Source organism: Arvicanthis niloticus, chromosome 12, assembly GCF_011762505.2.
Source record: "Arvicanthis niloticus isolate mArvNil1 chromosome 12, mArvNil1.pat.X, whole genome shotgun sequence".
NCBI classification, from domain to species: Eukaryota; Metazoa; Chordata; class Mammalia; order Rodentia; family Muridae; genus Arvicanthis; species Arvicanthis niloticus.
In genome coordinates, this window is record NC_047669.1 from 23,903,987 (window position 1) to 23,922,551 (window position 18,565).

The following is an 18,565-nucleotide window of genomic DNA, read 5'->3' on the forward strand; positions in this document are numbered from 1 at the left end:
TTGTTTTTACTTAACTTTTGAATCTTAGGTCTGAGTTTTCATTGCCTTAACCCAGGGTAAAAAAAATATATGATTGCTGAAGTGATGTTTGATAGCTTAGAGAACAAAAGGTTAAGGTATTTCAGATTTTCATACATGGCTGAAATCTATCCCAATCATGCATTTTCTATTTTTAAAAAAACTGACAACAGCATAGATTTATAAAGGAAAAGTCTTTTCTTTTATTAAACTTGCTGGAGAACCAATTCTGTCATATGCAACAGTTATTCCATACAAATGATCTTACCGTTCTCTGTTAAACTTAAGAGAATGGAGAATGGCTGGCCTTTTCTGTCTCAGATTCCACAAATGAAGCGTGTCATCTGAACTCGCACTAACCAAAGCGCCCTGTGACAGAAGAAGACAAAGTATGTGACTTTACTACTAGGATAGCAGAATCAATACATTTTGGACTTAACATTGCTTGATAGATATGTGTTTATATAACCTAGAAAAAAAGAAAGGAAATTATAATACTTAAGTTTAAGAAGGCTGATTTGAGGAGGCAAGTGGCTTACTACATATGGATAGTCAGAATGACTTGTTCAGAAATATCCATTTGCTACTAGAGAGGAATAATATACCACCCATAATGGAGATTTTAGTATCAACTGACACAAGCTCTGGCCACCTGGGAGGAAGGGCCTCAACTGAAGACCTGCCCCCATCAAACCCACCTGTGCCAAGCCTGGGGCTGGTTCCTTGATTGCTAATAGGTGTAGAAGGATTCAGAATATTATAAGCAGTGCCCAACTTTGGTCATGGGTTGTATAAGAAAGCTGGTTGAGCATGAGCAAGAGGGGGCAAACCAGCCAACAGTATTCCTCCATGGCTTCTGCTTCAAGTTACTGCACTGCTGGAGTTCCTGTTTTGACTTCCCTCAGTAACAGATTGCAACCTATTAGATGAAATGACACAATTTTTCCCCCAAGTTGCTTTTTGTCATTTATTACAGCAGCAAAAAGCAAACTAGAACAGCATCATTGTAACTATTAAAGCATTTTTTTATTCCCTTCAGGAAAACTGAGTTTAAACTTTTTGTCTCTACTATTCACATAAATACCATATAACTTCACAAAGAAACCTATACCAAACTCAGTTTTATTAATCAAATATACATGTAAAGTTGTTCTTTTTTCTTTGTATCTAAAAATTATGTATGATTCCTTAAATTTGTGTATTTTATAATTTGACCTGCTGCTTATAGTCTAAAAAGACTTTATCTGTGATGTAAAATATCACCCACAATAAAATATTTCTTCACCTTGAATTAAATATAACTAGAAAAATACTAAAATCATTTTATCCTATTCCATTAATTACAAATTAATTCTATCTCAAATACAATACCATGTATTCTACCATTGAATGTAGAAGAAAATAAATGTGTAGATAACTAAGTATCACATATAACTAACATATACTATTTCACTGATATCTAAAGGTCACCTTAAATATATCCGAACTTTAACTATAGTAATATCTTCCCAACTGAAGTGTCACCTAAAACTACCTGAGAGTCCTACGTGTTCTCAAATAGTTATCTGGAAGAAGCATGGTAGTCTTAAAATACCTAAAATGTTTTGCACATTTTTCAAACAAGTTTGTTACAACTAATCTTTCATAATGACACAGTTTCCAACATTCATTCTCTCTCTCTCTCTCTCTTGTTTATATTATATATGAAAAAGTTTTCAAAACTCCCAACTTTATTTCTCATTCAGAAATTAGAAGGAAGAAGACTCTAAATGTCTTTCTAAAATAGTTCCTAAACCAAAAACACTCTGTCCCTGTCTTAGTTAGGGTTGCTATGATGAAACACTAAAGAAATTTGTGGAGAAAAGGGTTAATTTGGCTTACACTTCTGCAGCACTGTTTATCACCAGGAGAAGTTATGACAGGTATCAAACAGAGCAGGATCCTGGAGGTAGGAGCTGCGGCAGAGGTCAGGAAGGGGCATGGCTTACTGGCTTGCTTCCCATGGCTTGCTCAACCTGCTTTCTTAAGAACTCAGAACTTCCAGCCAAGGGATGACCCCACCCACAATAGCCCATGCCCTTCTCCAACACTAATTAGGAAAATGCCTTACAGTTGTATCTTATGGAGGCATTTTCTCAGTTGAGTTTCCCTTCTTTCAAATAATTCTAGCTTGTGTCAAGTTGACATAAGACTAGCCAACACAACTGGCTTCTTATCAACTTGACACACAAACACATCATTGTTAAGCTACAATCCTTCCTTTTTTATTTGTCCCCAAGATCTCACATTAAAAATGTAAAGAATGTTCAAAGTTCCATAGTCTTCACAAATTCAAACATTAAAATTCCAATCCCACTAAAATAGCCAATTTCTTTTAAGATCCAAAATCTTTTATAATTTAAGGTCTATCAACAGTGGACTTCAATAAAATAAAAAAAAATAATAAATACTTTCTCACTTCAAGACGGAAGAACCAGGGCACAAGCACAATCCAAAGCAAAACCAAACTCCAACTCTCCAATGTCTGGGATCTTCTGAACTCCTCCAAAGGGTTTGGGTCACTTATCCAGCTCCACCCTCTGTAGCACACAGCTTGTTTTCTAGGTTCTGGCTGGCCCTGATGCACTGCTGCTGTTGTTCTTGGTGGTCATCCCACAGTACTGATATCTCCAAAATGCTGGGATCTTCTACTGAAATGAGGCTGCACTTTCACCAATAGCTTCTTATAGACTCTCTTCTTGGTGCCAAGCCTCAACTTCTCTGCATGACACCTTCAGTCCTGGGCCTTCAACTGCCACTGAGTTTGCACTACTAATGGCTTCTCCTGGCCCCTCACAGCCAAAACTCAGCTGATCTCCATGACCTCTTGATAACTTCAAAAAATTCACCACCTGGGTGATTCTTATAGTACCAAATTAGATTGTCAGTGTGAGGTACAACCTTGCCTGCCTCTGAAACATAGCCTCTCTGTGCTCTCAGGAAACATTTTCCAGAGGATTTCACCTCAGCGATGCTGGTCTCTTCTTCATCACCACTTAATCACTCAGCTTCAGCTAACCAGCATCAACTGTCCGAGTCACAAAAAGGTTTCACTTTCATAGTACTGGTTTCTTGTTAATTATGACCGACTCTTCTACCCAGGCTGACCAGACATCAGAATCTTAATTAAAATAGCAATCAGCCCCATAGTCTTTAAATTTCCCTCTGAAACTTCACAGGCCAGACCTCCATCTTCTCCCTGCTCTCAGCATTCTTATCTCCAAGCTCCTACAGAACAGCTCACTGAGCTCTCAGCACGCAACAGCTCTTCTAATCCAATGTTCCTAAAGTGCTTCCACAGTCCTCCCTAAACCATGATCACAGCCACACCCCACTATGCTAACACAAACCTAGGGCTACTATTGCTGTGATGAAACACTATAACCAAAGAAAATAGGAAAAAGGGGGTTTATTTGGCTTACACTTCCATGGTACTATTAATAATCAAAGGAAATCAGGACAGGAACACAAGCAGAGCAGGATCCTAGAGGCAGGAGCTGATGCAGAGGCCATGGAGGAGTGCTGCTTACTGGCTTGCTTCCCATGGCTTGCTCAGTCTACTTTCTTATAGAACCCAGGGCTACCAGTCCAGAAATGACCCCACCCACAGTGACCTGAGCCTTCCCGATCAATCATTAATTTTAGAAAATGCCTTATAGTTGTATCTTATGTAGGCATTTTCTCAGTTGAGATTCCCTCCTTTCAGATAAGTCTCCTTGTGTCAAGTTGACATAAAACCAGCCAGCATAGGACCCCATGATAGTTCTCTTTGTATCATATATTTAGTATTTGGATCTCACAAAACAGTATCTTTATAATAACAAATTATAGTTAGGATATTTTCATTAAATTTATGTAATTTTAATATATAAGTACTCATGTTAAAGGATACATATTAATATATACTTTAACATGAACTCATAAAAATTTTCACACCATGAAATAAGATTTACCTTATATAGGCATTGAGAATTTTTATACTTGTTTGGATGAGTTATTTACAAATGCTTTCTGCATATAAACTAGAATTATTGATATTTCTTGAAAGCATTTAATGAACTACAACTTTTTAATTCAGTAAGAATAACAATTTTCTCTCTGAGAGAGGCCGACATTCACTTGGGAAAGGGTAAAAATAGAAAGATAAAGTTATTATTATGAAACTGATAAAACATAATATATAAGATACTTTTCTACAACACAAAAATATACCAAGTTCAACAGAATTATGATATAACCACATAAACTGAATAATATTTCTGTATGACATCTGATTAATCTACAAAGAAACTCTGTATTATTAAGTCTGTGTTAAGACTAAGATGTTAACATCAGTGGAGCACTAAACATATGACTAAAGTAAGCTCAGAAGCAGACTGCCTATGCTTCATTTATAGAAGCAAAATGAACTTTCCATTAATTAAAAAAAACCAATGTAAAACTATAAATAAGGAAGATTTTACATTTCTGACCATGGGATCAGAAGCTAGAAGATATGGGGAAAAGTCCAGAAATTATTGTGGGGTGTGTCATGGAGAGTATGTAACAAAAATCAATATAAACAAAATGAAGAGATTGAAGCTTGTCTTTATTTACTTAGTTACATAACCTCATATAGCACAAAAGCAAACTTAGGGCCTCAAAGATAATACTGAGAAACAAACTAAGAGCAAACCACACTGAAGTAAATCATGCATATTAGAATATATATGCAGAAGTCAAAATACTACAATCCCTCAACTAGGAACTGCAGAATAGTCTAACAGAGAGCTAGGCGTTTCAGGTCATAGTGGCTGGCTACGACACTGATGTTTTCTGTTTTCCTCCTTCCATGTCTGTGATACTCTGCACGAAGGTTGCCCACAATGAGAAATATATTTGATTTGTCAGTCATAAGGACATGATAACTCTCTGAAAAAGTTTGATCAAAATAAAGTCAGTCCTTGCCAGCGTCATTATTACTGGTTATACTGACTGGCTCATTTAAGATAAGAGAGCTGTGCACAACAGCAGGAGCCACTCGAAAAAATCTGACTGAAGATGACTCTAAGTTGTCTTCAACTAAGAACTACAAACTTTCTTAGCTTTCTAAATGCATACTCTGTTTCTAAAAATTTAGGAAGCTATTTCCTATAATACCTATGGACACATAAAATATATATACATAAACCAATAAGTATGTATGAAAATAAAAGATAAATGCATTTACACAGAAAAACAATGTATGGATTATACAGATAAAAGCCTACTGGTAAATAAAAAGATACTTTCAATGAAGATACAAGCAAAATATTTAAATTGGTGGGAAGAGAGTGAGTAGAGAGAAAGCTTAATGGTTTAGAAAATATTAAATAAATTTAAAAATTATGATAGAGTCACAATAAAAGGGTCTTCTGATTGATAAAATATTTTCCTCTTAAGTTTAATATTTTCTAGTTTAAATGTAATATTTTTATATTAAATTTTAAATTTAAGATTAAATTTAAATTTTAATATAGGAAATGAAAAAATATGAACATCAGTAATAATGTATACATCTGTATTTTTAAATATCTAAACCCATAATATCAAAAAGAATTATATCAAGTACAGGTTGAACATCCATATTCAAATTTACAAAATTCCAGCTGCTCCAAAAGTTAAACTTTTCCACAGAGGGAAAATTCCATACCTCATCTACTATGGTTACATTCAAAATGTAAGAGCATTGAAATAAAATGTACAAAATTACCATCAGACTATGTGTATAAGGTATACATATAATATAAATAAATTTAATGTTTAGACTTGGCTCTCTTATGCAAGATATCTCACTATATATTCAAATATTCAATAATAAAAAATCAAAAATCTATAAACATTTTAGAGTCAACCATTTTGGATAAGGAATACTCAAACCTGTAATAGTCTGTGAGTGTGACTGTGTGCATTTTGTGTTTTAAGTAATCACAAATACTCTGTGCATGTATGGTTGAAACAGGAAAGAAAGAAAAGACTTCTTACCTCATTGATGAGGAATTGGAGCTGCAAGACAGCCGCACCGCTTTCATGTTGGCAGTAACAGTCAACACCAGGCCTTCCAAGTCTAACAATAAAAGTCAAGGATTCTAACATTTGAGTTAGCACATATATTAAAAAGTGAACACGAATCTGAATTATTTAGAAACTAATGTTTTGACTTTTCATTGTTCTTATTTTTAAGTTGAACTATTTTACTTTACACAAACTTAATTGTACAGTATAAATGAGTAATATTCTAACAATTAGAAGAATTTTAGTAAAACATCAGAAGGAAGGTGTTTACTTCCCATCAAAGTAAAACAAGAATTGGGAATCCAGACACATCTCATTTCTTAGTATTCATCTGATTAAACATTTCTTTCCCCAGAGTAGGTTCCAACAATTGAAAGATTTTAATGCAATAAATGAAATCATAAAATGTTTAACATATTAGCTGGCCATGGTGTTACATGCCTTTAATTTCAACACTTGAGAGGCAAAGGTAGGAGGATCTCTGTGAGTTCCAGGACAGTCTGGTTTATATAGTGAGTTCCAGAACTGCTAGAACAACATAAAGGGATCTTGTCACAAAACAAAACAATTTAATATACTTAAATATATTAAGTATAAGTTAAAAGTATTAAGTATGTACAAATATTAAATATATTTGTACATATTGATATGTACAAAGCCCTTCTAACAATATTTTTAAATCAATAGATTATAAAGAAATAGATTAACATGCAATGTATAAAATAGTTTCTGCACTAAAAATAAGATTTTAAAGACAGATATTAAGAAATAGTAGCAATATATTTTCAGTTTACATTTTAAAATTTAACCTGTAAGTCAGAAATGGAACAAAAGAGAAAAAGAGGGTAAATGGTGGAAGATTGTAAGAAGAGAAAAAAATCAAACATCACAGAACAAATGTATCAATGTATTCCTTACCAAGTGACATAGTTCTACATATAGTCATTATTTTCTTTTCATAAATATAAAAAATTGCATGCTAAGGTAACTATTTCCAGTCATTGTAAATAAATGGGGCAGATTTATCCTTCTCCTCAAGCAACTAAACAGTATAAGCAACACTGATGTAACTAGATTCATGCACACTGCAGCTGTCAAACATTGTATATCTAATGAGGAATGATGGTGGTTCCTGGGAAGGGAAAATGTTTATATAAAGAAAGTGAATCTATAAGTCAGAAAGGGAACAAAAGACAAAAGTAAGAAATGCTGGAAGACTGTAGGGAAGACGTACACTTATGACTGTTCCAGAGCACTCTATAGAGACTATCCAGGCCACAATATAGGGCTATGTAATGTAGCAGATTCCCTTTGTTGAAAAGACAGAATAAATTAGGGGGTGCACTAAGAACAAAGAGAATTTACAAGGCCAGAAAGCAAGGTAAAAAGGAGACAGGCTGGAATATTTCAGGAATCTATTGGAATGCAGACATAAGTGGAGCAAAATGTAAAACAGGGACTAGATTTATAGAAACTGTTTGAAAGTAGGAAACGACAAAAACAAAAATGAAATAACCTACATCTTGAAGAACAAACCAGACCAAATACAAACAAACAACAATGATAAATCCTTCTTGAAGAATAAAGCAAGAAAGAAACAAACAAAACAAGGGCAAGATAAGTGAAACCAGAAAATTTTCATTTTGCCCATCATCCAAAGTGGAAACCCCCAAATTCACAGACTAGTCATGCAAAATACTAAGAAAAACATTCCCTCCGAATTGAGGAAAACTTATCTCCTACATAAAGGTGGTTCTAGTACTTCCTTAAAAGGAGAGTCAAATAAGTTAGTTAGTTAATATGTCTACCAATGAGATCAAATAAAATCAGTTTTAAAATATATTTTTTGTTGAGATTATAATATAATTATATCATATCCCCCTTCTCTTTTCTCCAAAGACAATAGGAATAGACCAGGGAAGGTGGTGGGGCAGAGCCCAAGAGGACTGAACACTACACGAAGAATTTTAGGCAACTAAGTAATGCTGAGAGGAGGTAAAACCAGTTTTTGAAACTCGTAATCAAATAGAAAAGGGGTAGAAAACAGATCTAGTAAGAGAACTAGAAAACAATCTGCAAGACCCTAGGTTTGATTCAACCACACCAATTCCACATTATAAACAAGCTATTTATACTCCAATTAAAATGCAATAAATGTCAGATCAGAGATAAAAAGCAATAGTTAAACTATACAATGCCTACAGAAATTCTTTTAAAAAATATAGAAGTGAGGCTGATTTAGTGGCTCTAGCCTGCAATCTCAGCACTTGAAAAGATGAGACAAAAGAATTGTTGCACTCTGGAGCCAGCTTATTTTTGTTTATGAATTGTGGCCATGGCATCTAGTCACAGCAATAAAACCCATAACTTGGTACAAGGGACTGTGGTATTGCTGTGATAGGCCTGACCATGCTTTTGTTTGGAGGAATGTGGACTTTAGAACTTTGGATTTGAAAAGTAGTTGAATGCTTCAAGTGGGACTTAATGGGCTATATACTAGTAAGAGCATGGAACACAGTGGTGCTCAGGGTTATTTGCACTGTGGGGCCTGGCTCAGGAGGTTTTAGAAAGGAGAAGAATGCTTGTATGTGATTGTTCTGGTAATACTTTGGCTAAGAATGTGGTTGCTTTTTGCCCTCGTCTGAGTAATCTGCCTGAGGAAATCTCAAAAAAGCCTAACATTGACTCTGTTTGTGGTTATTAGTGTTCACTTTTACACAGATCTATAATGAAAAGGAAAAGGCTGAGCAAGGAAAAATACAAATGTACAGTTTGAGGAGAAATGGGGACACCAGGAAGTAGAATGGAGGTAAGTCAGTCCAAGGAGATAAACAGATTAAAGGAAAGCCTGATGTTAAATGGAATAAAGGGAGTGTTGACCTCATGGCAAGGCCTCACCCAGTCTTCCAACTTGTAAAAAGGAATTAAAGAGAAGCTTATGGTCAGGGGTGGTGCCTTTAATCCTAGCGCTCTGGAAGCAGAGGCAGGTGGGTTTCTGAGTTCAAGGACAGTCTGGTCTACAGATTGAGTTTCAGGACAGCCAAACACTGCATAGCATAGGCACTGAAGGAAACCATGAAAAACAGAAAGCTGGTAAAAATCTATTTGAAAGAGGCCATGTTTTAGCCCCAGCAGGCAGCAGAACTCAGACACATGGTTTTGGCTTTGCAGTCAAGGATACAAGAAAGCGGTTATGAAATCTCTCTTCATGATTAAGGAGAGACACTGAAGTCAGGCATATGCCAGGATTGTCCCTACATGAAGCCTAGACAGGCCACATGTGATTCTGTGAAGGTGAAGCCTGAATGGTCTTGAAGACCCTGAGACATTGGAGATGCCAGAGCTGTGGGATACCTGCCAAGGAGAGCTGCTAATAGGAAGTGGAACCAGCCCAAGAAAGAGAAGTGTGTTGCAGTCAAGAAAGCTGAAAGGAGTTGGAGAGTGCTTTGACATCAGATCAAACTTTGCATCAGATGCAAAGTTTGGAGTTTGCCCTGCTGGTTTTCAGTCTTTTTTTGGTCCAGTATTTCCTCACCGTGCACCCTTTCATTTCTTTTGGAATGGCAATGTATATTCTATATTGCTATATGTTGGAAGTATGTGATCTGCGTTTTTATTTGACTTTACAGAGGTGACAGTTAAAAAAATTGCTATGAGTGTCCAAAGAGACTTGGGACTTTTAAACAGGGTTGAGTCTGTTAAAGACTATGGGGACTTTTGAAGTTGGATTAAATGCATTTTGCATTATGATAAGCTTAGAGGGGCCAGGGTTTGGAATGTGGTGGTTTGAATGAAAATGGCCACAGTAGAATCGAGGAATGGCATTATTGGAGGTATGGCTTTGTTGGAATAGGTATGGCCTTGTAGGAGGGAGGATGTTACAATAAGTGAGCTGTGAGGTTTCAGAAGCTCAAGTCAGGCCCAGTGTCACTCTCTCTTCCTGATGACTGCCGATCAAGATGTAAAACTCTCAGCTGTTTCTTCAGCACCATGTATGCCTGCATATCCACGTGCTGTTGTCATGACAATAATGGACTAAATTTCTGAACCTGTAAGCCATCCCCCAATTAAATGTTTCCCTTTATAATAGTTGATATGGTCATGACATCTATGGACAATAAAACCCTACCTAAGACATTTTATAAAAGTATATCAAAATTTAAAAGATAACTTTACAATAAGTTTTTAAAACGAGATAAAAAAAAATGGTGGCTGAAGAGATGGCATAGCAAGTAAGAAAACTGATTGCTCCCCCAGAAGACCCAGGTACAATTCCTACCACCAACATGGTAGTTCATAATCATGTCTAAATCCAGTTCCAGGAATCCAATACTATCTTCTGGTCTCCCTGGGCATAATCACATGGTACACAGACATACATGATAGTAAAACACCAATACACCATACACATAAATAAAAATAAAAAGTAAATAAATCTGAAGTAAAAATTAACTAAATATGTTATATAGCAGAAGTGATAATTCTTAAAAGAATAATCATTAAAATGTAACTCTGTTTTTCACATTATAAGATCTATTTTATTTTTCAAAGGCAGAGATTGTCAAACTGTACAACAACTAAGAAACACAAATTTTATGCTTCTTATAATAAACAAATTTTAAATATAGTAAGCTAAAAATAGACTATATATTTTCAAAGATATACTATACTAAGACTAACCAAAAGAGAGTGTCTATGTTCACTTGGGAAAGTAGATTTTTAGATCAAAAAATATTACTGGGGACATAAAATCATTTACTAATATAAAAAAATTTTAAATGTGTCAAGAAGATTTACTTCAAAATGTTTATATATCTAATGACAGAGCTAAAAAATTCATAAAGTAAAAAATGATAGAACTATAAATATAAGTAGATCAATCTACAGTTGTAATGGGAGATTTTAATGCCACTGTCTTAATAATAAGGAAGTAGATAGAAGGTCAGTACAAATACAGATTTGAACAATATCATAAATCAGTTCGACCTAACTGACATTTATAGAACAATCTACTCAACAACTGCAAACACAGTTAACATTTATCAATAGGACAATATACAGGGATATAATAAAAGCTTCAGTTAGTATAAAAAGAACTCAGGTTATACAAAATACATTCTCTTACCATAACAGAATTAAACTAGGACTCAAGATATAAAGGTTTCTGGGGAAATATGTGATACTTGAATGCTAAATTAATATAAATAACACAGAATTTAAGAAAACAAATCAAGCAGAATTTTAAAAATATTTTTCCATTAATTAACTTGTTTATTTACTTTTTAAAATATTTTAAACTGAATGGGAATGAAGATACAATTAATACAAATAATAGATAGAAAATATTGGGATAGAATCTTCACATTCTGCCAAAATACAGTTGCTCCATTTAATCCCTCCTTCCATAAAACAAAAACATCCTAGAGGTAACATTATAAACAAGCTTAGAAAGACTCTATAATGTAGAAAGACTGGTAATCTTAGGAAAGATATAGCAAAGAGTTCTTGTGCTTCTTATTGCCTCTCAAATCACAGATAGGGCACTCCAGAGGCCTCCAAAATGAAAAGCTATGGAGCCCTGACTCAATGGATACATGCAAAAGCACTCCCAAATCTAAGGCTCAGGGGATATTGAAGAAGAGGTAGTAGAAAGATTGTAAGAGTCAGAGTATCCAAGGATTTGGATGTTTTGGATAATTGGATATGCTGTGAGATTGTGTTTCCTAGTAACGTCAGAAGTAATACTCATAACTGCCCAAGTGTAACTGAACAAAGATGACAGAAATGAACATGCCAAACTGATCAGAAAAAGAATCGCAGAAAGACTCAATCTTACACAGACAACTATGTCTGTGAATTACAGACAACTGATCAAAGCTGGGCTTGGAAGAGGTGGCTCTCCTCAGGGAAGAGCACACCGATTAGTGGTCTAGAGCCAAAGTGTCAGCCCTGAAAACATACATAAAGATAGCATTACATGGTTTAAACAGGTTATATTTAGGAATACATATGTATATATATATACATATGTATGTAATAACAATTAGTTAAAAAAAAATAAAGACCATGAATTTGAAGAAGAGTGGAAAGAGGTATATGGCAGGGCCTTGGGGGGAGGAGGAAATAAGGAAGAAATGTTGTAATTAAATTATAATCTCAAAAATATAAAATAAAGAATTAAAAAGCCTATTTTATAAAAAAAAAAAATAGTAGAGACTGCTGATCTACCTAATACATAAATCTTAATGTAGAGTTATAAAAACAAAATACTCCCCCCCAAAAATTAATATGGCACCTTCAAAGAAACACAATTGATGCTCTAGACTTCAAAGTAAAGGATAAGAGTGCAGTATCCAAGGGAGAATTTTAAGGAATGACTGTAAAGAAAATGAGTTAAATTGAAGAGAACAAAGAGAGATGATACAACAAAGCAGGTGAACAAATCATGATGTGAGTGAGAAGTGCAGCAAAGATAGAAAGGTTTTGAAAATAAATCTCAGACAGGCATTTCAGAAATGAACTGAATAAGTCAAATTTAAAGATACAGGTAAAATTCTCAATAACAGACTAGATCAAGCATAACAAAGAATATCCAAACCTGAAGACAAGTCTCTTGAATGATCCCAGAAAACGAAACGAAAAAAAAATTTAAAAAATCGAAAATGGCCTTTGAAATTTTTGAGACATCAAATAAACATACTTTTGAGTTTGGGGAGTACATGAAAGGAAGAACACAGAAAACCTATTTCCATAGCTAGTTCATTATCATTTTTACTGGACTAGAATCACCCTGGAAACACCTCCAAGTAGGGGTGAGCAGGTTTTTCCAGAAAGGTTTTAACTTCAAAGGAAAAACCCACTTTGAATGTGTCTCTCGCACTGGGGTCTTGGAGTAAATAAAAAATAGAAAGCAAGGGAAATACCAGGATTCACTGCTCTGCTTCCTGGTGGCAGATGAAATATGGCCAGCTGACTCCCGTTTCTGCAGCAATGGCTTCTGCTCATTACAATGAACTAAACAGTCAGACTCTGAGCCAAAATCAATCCTTCTTTCCTTAAGTCGCCTATCTTAGATATTTCATCACAGCAGCATGATGTAGGGGTGGTTCTGATGCTAAGGTCCTGGTCCCCAATTGGTTCTTGATCTGTCAGTAAAGAAAGCCATGGGCCAATTGCTGGATGAAGGGAATATGAAGGGAATATGAAGGACTTCCCAGTCCCTGGAGGAAAAGCAGACAGGCACAAGGGAGGGGGCAGGGTTCACTATGCTTTGGAGATAGAAGAACTAAGCAGCCATGTGAGGTCTTAGGAGGAGCAACCACAAAGGCCACTCCCACAGGCAAGTGGTCAGGAATGTTTAGCAGGGACTACTAGACTTAACTGAACAACTAAAGTTAGGGCAGGTGGGAGGAGTGGAGCTAAGAATAGTAATAAGGGCACACTTTTCCAGGCAGGAGATAGTAGTGCCCAGCAATTGTACCAAGAAGGCAAGTTGAAAATGAACAACTGTGTGTGTGCATGTGCATGTCTGTGTGCATGTGCGTCTTTTATCCATGGATTCAAGGGAAGCTGGGCGGGGGCTGATAGCCAGGCAAAGGTGGATAGCACAAAAGCTACATGCAACAGCATGAAAAGTAACCAAGCCATCTATTCAATAAAATCGGTGAAATTTCCCCTAAACTTAAGAAAGTTGATTATCAATAGGACCAGGATACTTATTAAACTATAAGTAAATACAACCAGAAAAGAGCATATTAATATTAAACTGCCAAACATATATGTTTAGGCTGAGGAGGTAACCCAGTAGAAATCACTTTTGGCACCTAGCTCCCCGAAACCTGTGGAAAAACCAGGCTACCTGTAATCCCAGCACTCAGGGTGTATAAACAAGGGATTCCCCAGGTCCAGCTGGCTAGCTAGACTAGCTAGAAATATGAGTTCTAGGTTCAGCAAGAAACCATGCTTCAATAAATAAACTGCTGATCAATGCAGAAAGACAGCTGACCCCAATTGGCTTCCACAGGCATGCGTATACACACACACACACACACACACACACACACACACACACACACTGAAAATTTAAGGTTTAAGACAAGAAAATGCTAAAACCTCTAAGAATAAAATGTCTGGTCACTAGACCCCTGCTCATATAAGTAGATATGCAGCTTGGTCTTCATGTAGGTCCCCCAACAACTGGAGCAAGAGCTGTTCCTGAATCTGTTGCCTGTCTGTGGATTCTGGTCCCCTAACTGGGCTGCCTTGTCTGGCCTCAATGGGAGAGGGTACACCAAGTCCTGCAGTGACTTGGGGGGGGGGGGGGAGGGATTGATACCCAGCAGGGGGGACTCTTCTTCTCATAGGATTGGAGGAGGGGCTGTATATGTGGGGGGTCTGATATTGGGATGTAAAGTGAAGAAAGAAAGAAAGAAAGAAAGAAAGAAAGAAAGAAAGAAAGAAAGAAAGAAAGAAAGAGAGAAAGAAAGGAAAAGAGAGAGAGAGAGAAAAAGAAAGAAAGAAAGGAAGGAAGGAAGGAAGGAAGGAAGAAAGAAAGAAAGAAAGGAATCATTCTAAAAGAAAGAAGGCTGGTCACACTTAAGAATACCACCACTAAAGTAAAATATTTCTCAGCAACACTTTACATGCCAAGAGAGAACAAAATAATCTATCTTCTGGAAGAAAACAACTTCTAAGCAAGACATTGCAAAGATTTTCAGATACAAAGGAGAAATAAAGAAATGTAAAAACTCAAAGAAGTCATGACTACTGCATCATTACAAAATATGGTTTAGGAAGTTCTAATCTAAAATTAAAAGATAACTGCTATTATGAAAATACAAAACTCACCAGAAGAGAAGACTCATAAGAGAGAAAAAGGAAAGACTCGACCCTTAGCAGAGCAATGGACCACAAAATCTCTATTAGCAATTTAAAAAAGGAAGAAAAATAACAATAACAACCAGAATATTCAAAACATCAAGAGGACAACTGACAAAACAACAGTCATAATGGTTTTGCCTGGTGTGCCTTAAATGTAAATGGATTGCATTCATCGACTAAAGAGCTTAAGAGGGAGAATGAAATTGGGGTGGGAGAGCATAATAGACTCTATTAAATGAGGAAGGACCATGGGGAGGGATAACTAACACTAAGGACTTTTGAAAAAGCCACAGGGAAACCTGCTACTGTAGTAGCTTCAGAAAATATATTCATGTACACATACACATATAAAAAGAATTTAATGGAGTTACCCTACAATGGGAGGACAATGCCCAACTAGACAGCACATGCTAGCAAGTGAAATCCCAGTACCAGAAATGGGTTAACTCTTTTTGAGATGTACAATAGAATCTTGTAGACCTACAAGTATATAAGCTATTCCTGATGCCATTGAGTACCTTTCAGAACTCTATTGCTTATGACACTATACTGGAGTCACAGAAAATAGAGAAACCAAGCCAGAAAACGATGTTAACTCAAAGAATTGGAAAAAACAAGAACAAACCAAATCCAAAACAAATTGATGAGAAATAATAAAAATACAAAGAGAACAATTCCAAAAAAAAAAAAAAAAAAAAAAAAAAAAAAAAAAAAAAATCTAAGGCCTGGTTCTTTGAGAAGATAAACAAGATTATCAGTCATGGTCCAACTAACAAAGATAAGGGGGCAGGGGCAAATTAACAGAATCAGAAACAAACAGGGAACATTATAACAGACACCAAAGATTTTAAATGTTGTAAGGTAAAACTTTTAAAACCTGTATCCCATTAAGTTGGGAAATCTAAAAGACATGAATAAATTTCTTCTAAATTAAACATTAAACAAAGGAGTCAATAAATTAAAGAAACCCATAACAAATGAAACTGAATAATAATAAAACGTCCCAACCAAGTCCAAGCCCTGATGGATTCACACCAAACTTCTACTAGACTTTCAAAGAAAATACGTAATCTAATCCTTCCTAAATTGTTTTTAAAAGGAGAAAAGGAAACAGAAAAGATACTTTCAAACTCTTTCTACAAAGCCAGTAGTGCTCTAATAACAAAATCAAGCAAAAATAAACAAAAAAGGAAAATTTAAGGCCAATATCCATGTTGAACATAGATTCAAAAGTATCTGATTACATGCTTACAAACAGAATACAGAAATACAATAAAAAGTTTATCCACCATCACCAAGTTTTCTTGATTTCCAGAAATACACAATGGTTCAACACATGCAAGACAATTAGAAGTCGATAAATGTGATAAACACAGGGACTTAGAATAAGAGAGGGGGGAGACTTGATCATCTCAATAGACTCAGAAGAAAATCTTCGAGGAAATAGAACATATCTTCATGAGAAAAGACCTGCAGAATGTGGGTCTAGAGAGAAAATACTTTACCATAGTAATAAAAACATCTATGAGAAACTCCCAGCCAACATTATCCTAAATACAGAAAAACTCGAAGTAACACTGAACTCAGGAATGAAATAAAGGATGTACACTATGCCATTCCATTTCAAATATAGTGTTAGAATGACTAGATGAAGAAACAAGGCAAGAAGAGAAAATGAAGGGGTTAGCAATGAGAAGAGAAGAGGTCAAACTACCCCTATTTGCAAATGACTTGATATTAGTATACATGAGACACCCTAAAAATTTTACCTGAAAATTTCTAAAAATGGTAAAGAAATTCAGCAATGTGGCAGGGTACAGAATCAACTGGCAGAAATCAATAGCTTTTCTATACAAGAACAGCAAACATACAGAGAAACAGATCATAGATATACTACCATTCAAATTGTCTCAAAAATATATCTAGGAATAAACCTAACCAAAGTGGTGAAAGACCTTTACAATGAAAACTTTAAACCTCTAAAGAAAGTGACAAGAGTCACTAAACAATAGAGTGATGTGCCATGCTCATGGGTTAGTAGAATATTGTGAACATGATCATTTTATCAAAAGCTGTTTACAGAAATGATGCAATCTCAAATAAAATCCCTATTTCATTTTACACAGAGATAGAAGAAAATATCCTAAAACTCATTTAAAACCACAAAAGATCATGGATGGCCAAAACAACCCTGCATAGGACCACTGTGTTGGAGTGATTATAATTCCAGCTCTCAAGATGTATTCCAATGTTGACATGATTAAAAATATAAACAAACAAACAAAAAACACAACAACAACAACAACAGTGATATGGGGCTGGCACAAAAACAGACACATAGACCAACAGAACAAAATCAAAAACCCAAACACAGTCACATATAACTTCAGCCACTCAATATTCAACCAAGATTCTAAAAACATACACTGGAGAAAGGAAGCACCTTCAGCAAAGGGGACTAGGAAAATTTGATGCTCACATGCAGAAGGATGAAGGTAGCTCCATATCAAACACATAAAAACTAACTCCAAATGGATCAAAGATCTAAATGTGAAGCCTGAACCTGCTAGAAGAAAGCATAGGTAGTATCATATATAATATAGATGTAGGAAATTATTTTCTCAAGAGAACTCTATGTGCCCAAGAATTAAGGTCAACAATTGACAAGTGAAACTTCATAAAAATAAAAAGCCTCATACAGCTAAAGAAACAACAATCCAGTAAAGAGGAAGCTCACAAATTGCCAGTTACACATCTGAAGGAGTATTAATATCCAGAATATGTAAAGAACTAAAGAAAAACAAACAAACAAATTGCCCATTCAAAAAATGGGCCTGGGAAGTGAACAGAGAGTTTTCAAAAGAAGAAACTCATGTAAGAAATATTTCAAATAATGTTCTTTATTCTTAACAATTAGGGATTCTGGGAAGGAAAAATACAGTGTCAGATTATCCCACCTGTCTCTTTAGCATGACCTAAGGTAAACCCACTTTCCTGGAGTAGTCCATCAGCCAAACTGATTGAACCAGCCTAACTGGAATGTTAGGTCTTCACCCAGGCCAGAAAGATTTTTCTATTCTAACAAAAGCTTTTCCTTCGAAGTTGGGAATAACTGAAAATCTGCCAATCTTCACCATATATGTTCTACAAGACATTGTAACCAGAACTATCATGTAAGAAAATAAAATAGACTTCAAGGTCTGATGTTTTGTTAGAAGCTTCACCAAAGAAATTTTGTGAAATCGAAGAAAACAGTTAATATAACAGAAAATAATATTGTTTCCTGAAAAAAAAAAAAGTTGACAAATGAACTTACAAGGTCAAGTAAGATCCCCACAGGCAGCAGATGAGAAAAGCTCAAATCAGTGCAGTTGGCTAAAGCAAGCTCCTCTGTCAGAGAGCACAGAGGAAATCAGGCAGCAGGTAGCAAGGGCTTCTCACACATAGAGGCTCTGTCAGCTAGCACAGTGGACCCTGCTGAGAAGTGGTTTTGCTCAAACATACTAATTTACAGAACCAAGAAGCAGAAGCAGAGTACAGAATGGCTGAGGTGAGGGAGAGGGAATCACCAAGCAATTATCTTACAACCTTCTCT

At 35.6% G+C, this 18,565-nt stretch overlaps 1 protein-coding gene across 8 annotated transcripts in view; it reads right to left on the reverse strand.

Moving 5' to 3' along the window:
* Stxbp5l (syntaxin binding protein 5L) overlaps positions 1 to 18,565 on the reverse strand; it is a 286,076-nt gene that overhangs the window by 223,857 nt on the left and 43,654 nt on the right. For all 8 annotated transcript variants that reach the window (XM_034515170.2, XM_076942909.1, XM_034515168.2 and 5 more), the window contains exons 4-5: positions 6,061 to 6,142; positions 287 to 387 (exon numbers count right to left, since the gene is read on the reverse strand). In XM_034515170.2, coding sequence (XP_034371061.1) covers positions 287 to 387; positions 6,061 to 6,142 — 183 coding nt within the window. The remainder of the gene's footprint in view (positions 1 to 286; positions 388 to 6,060; positions 6,143 to 18,565) is intronic.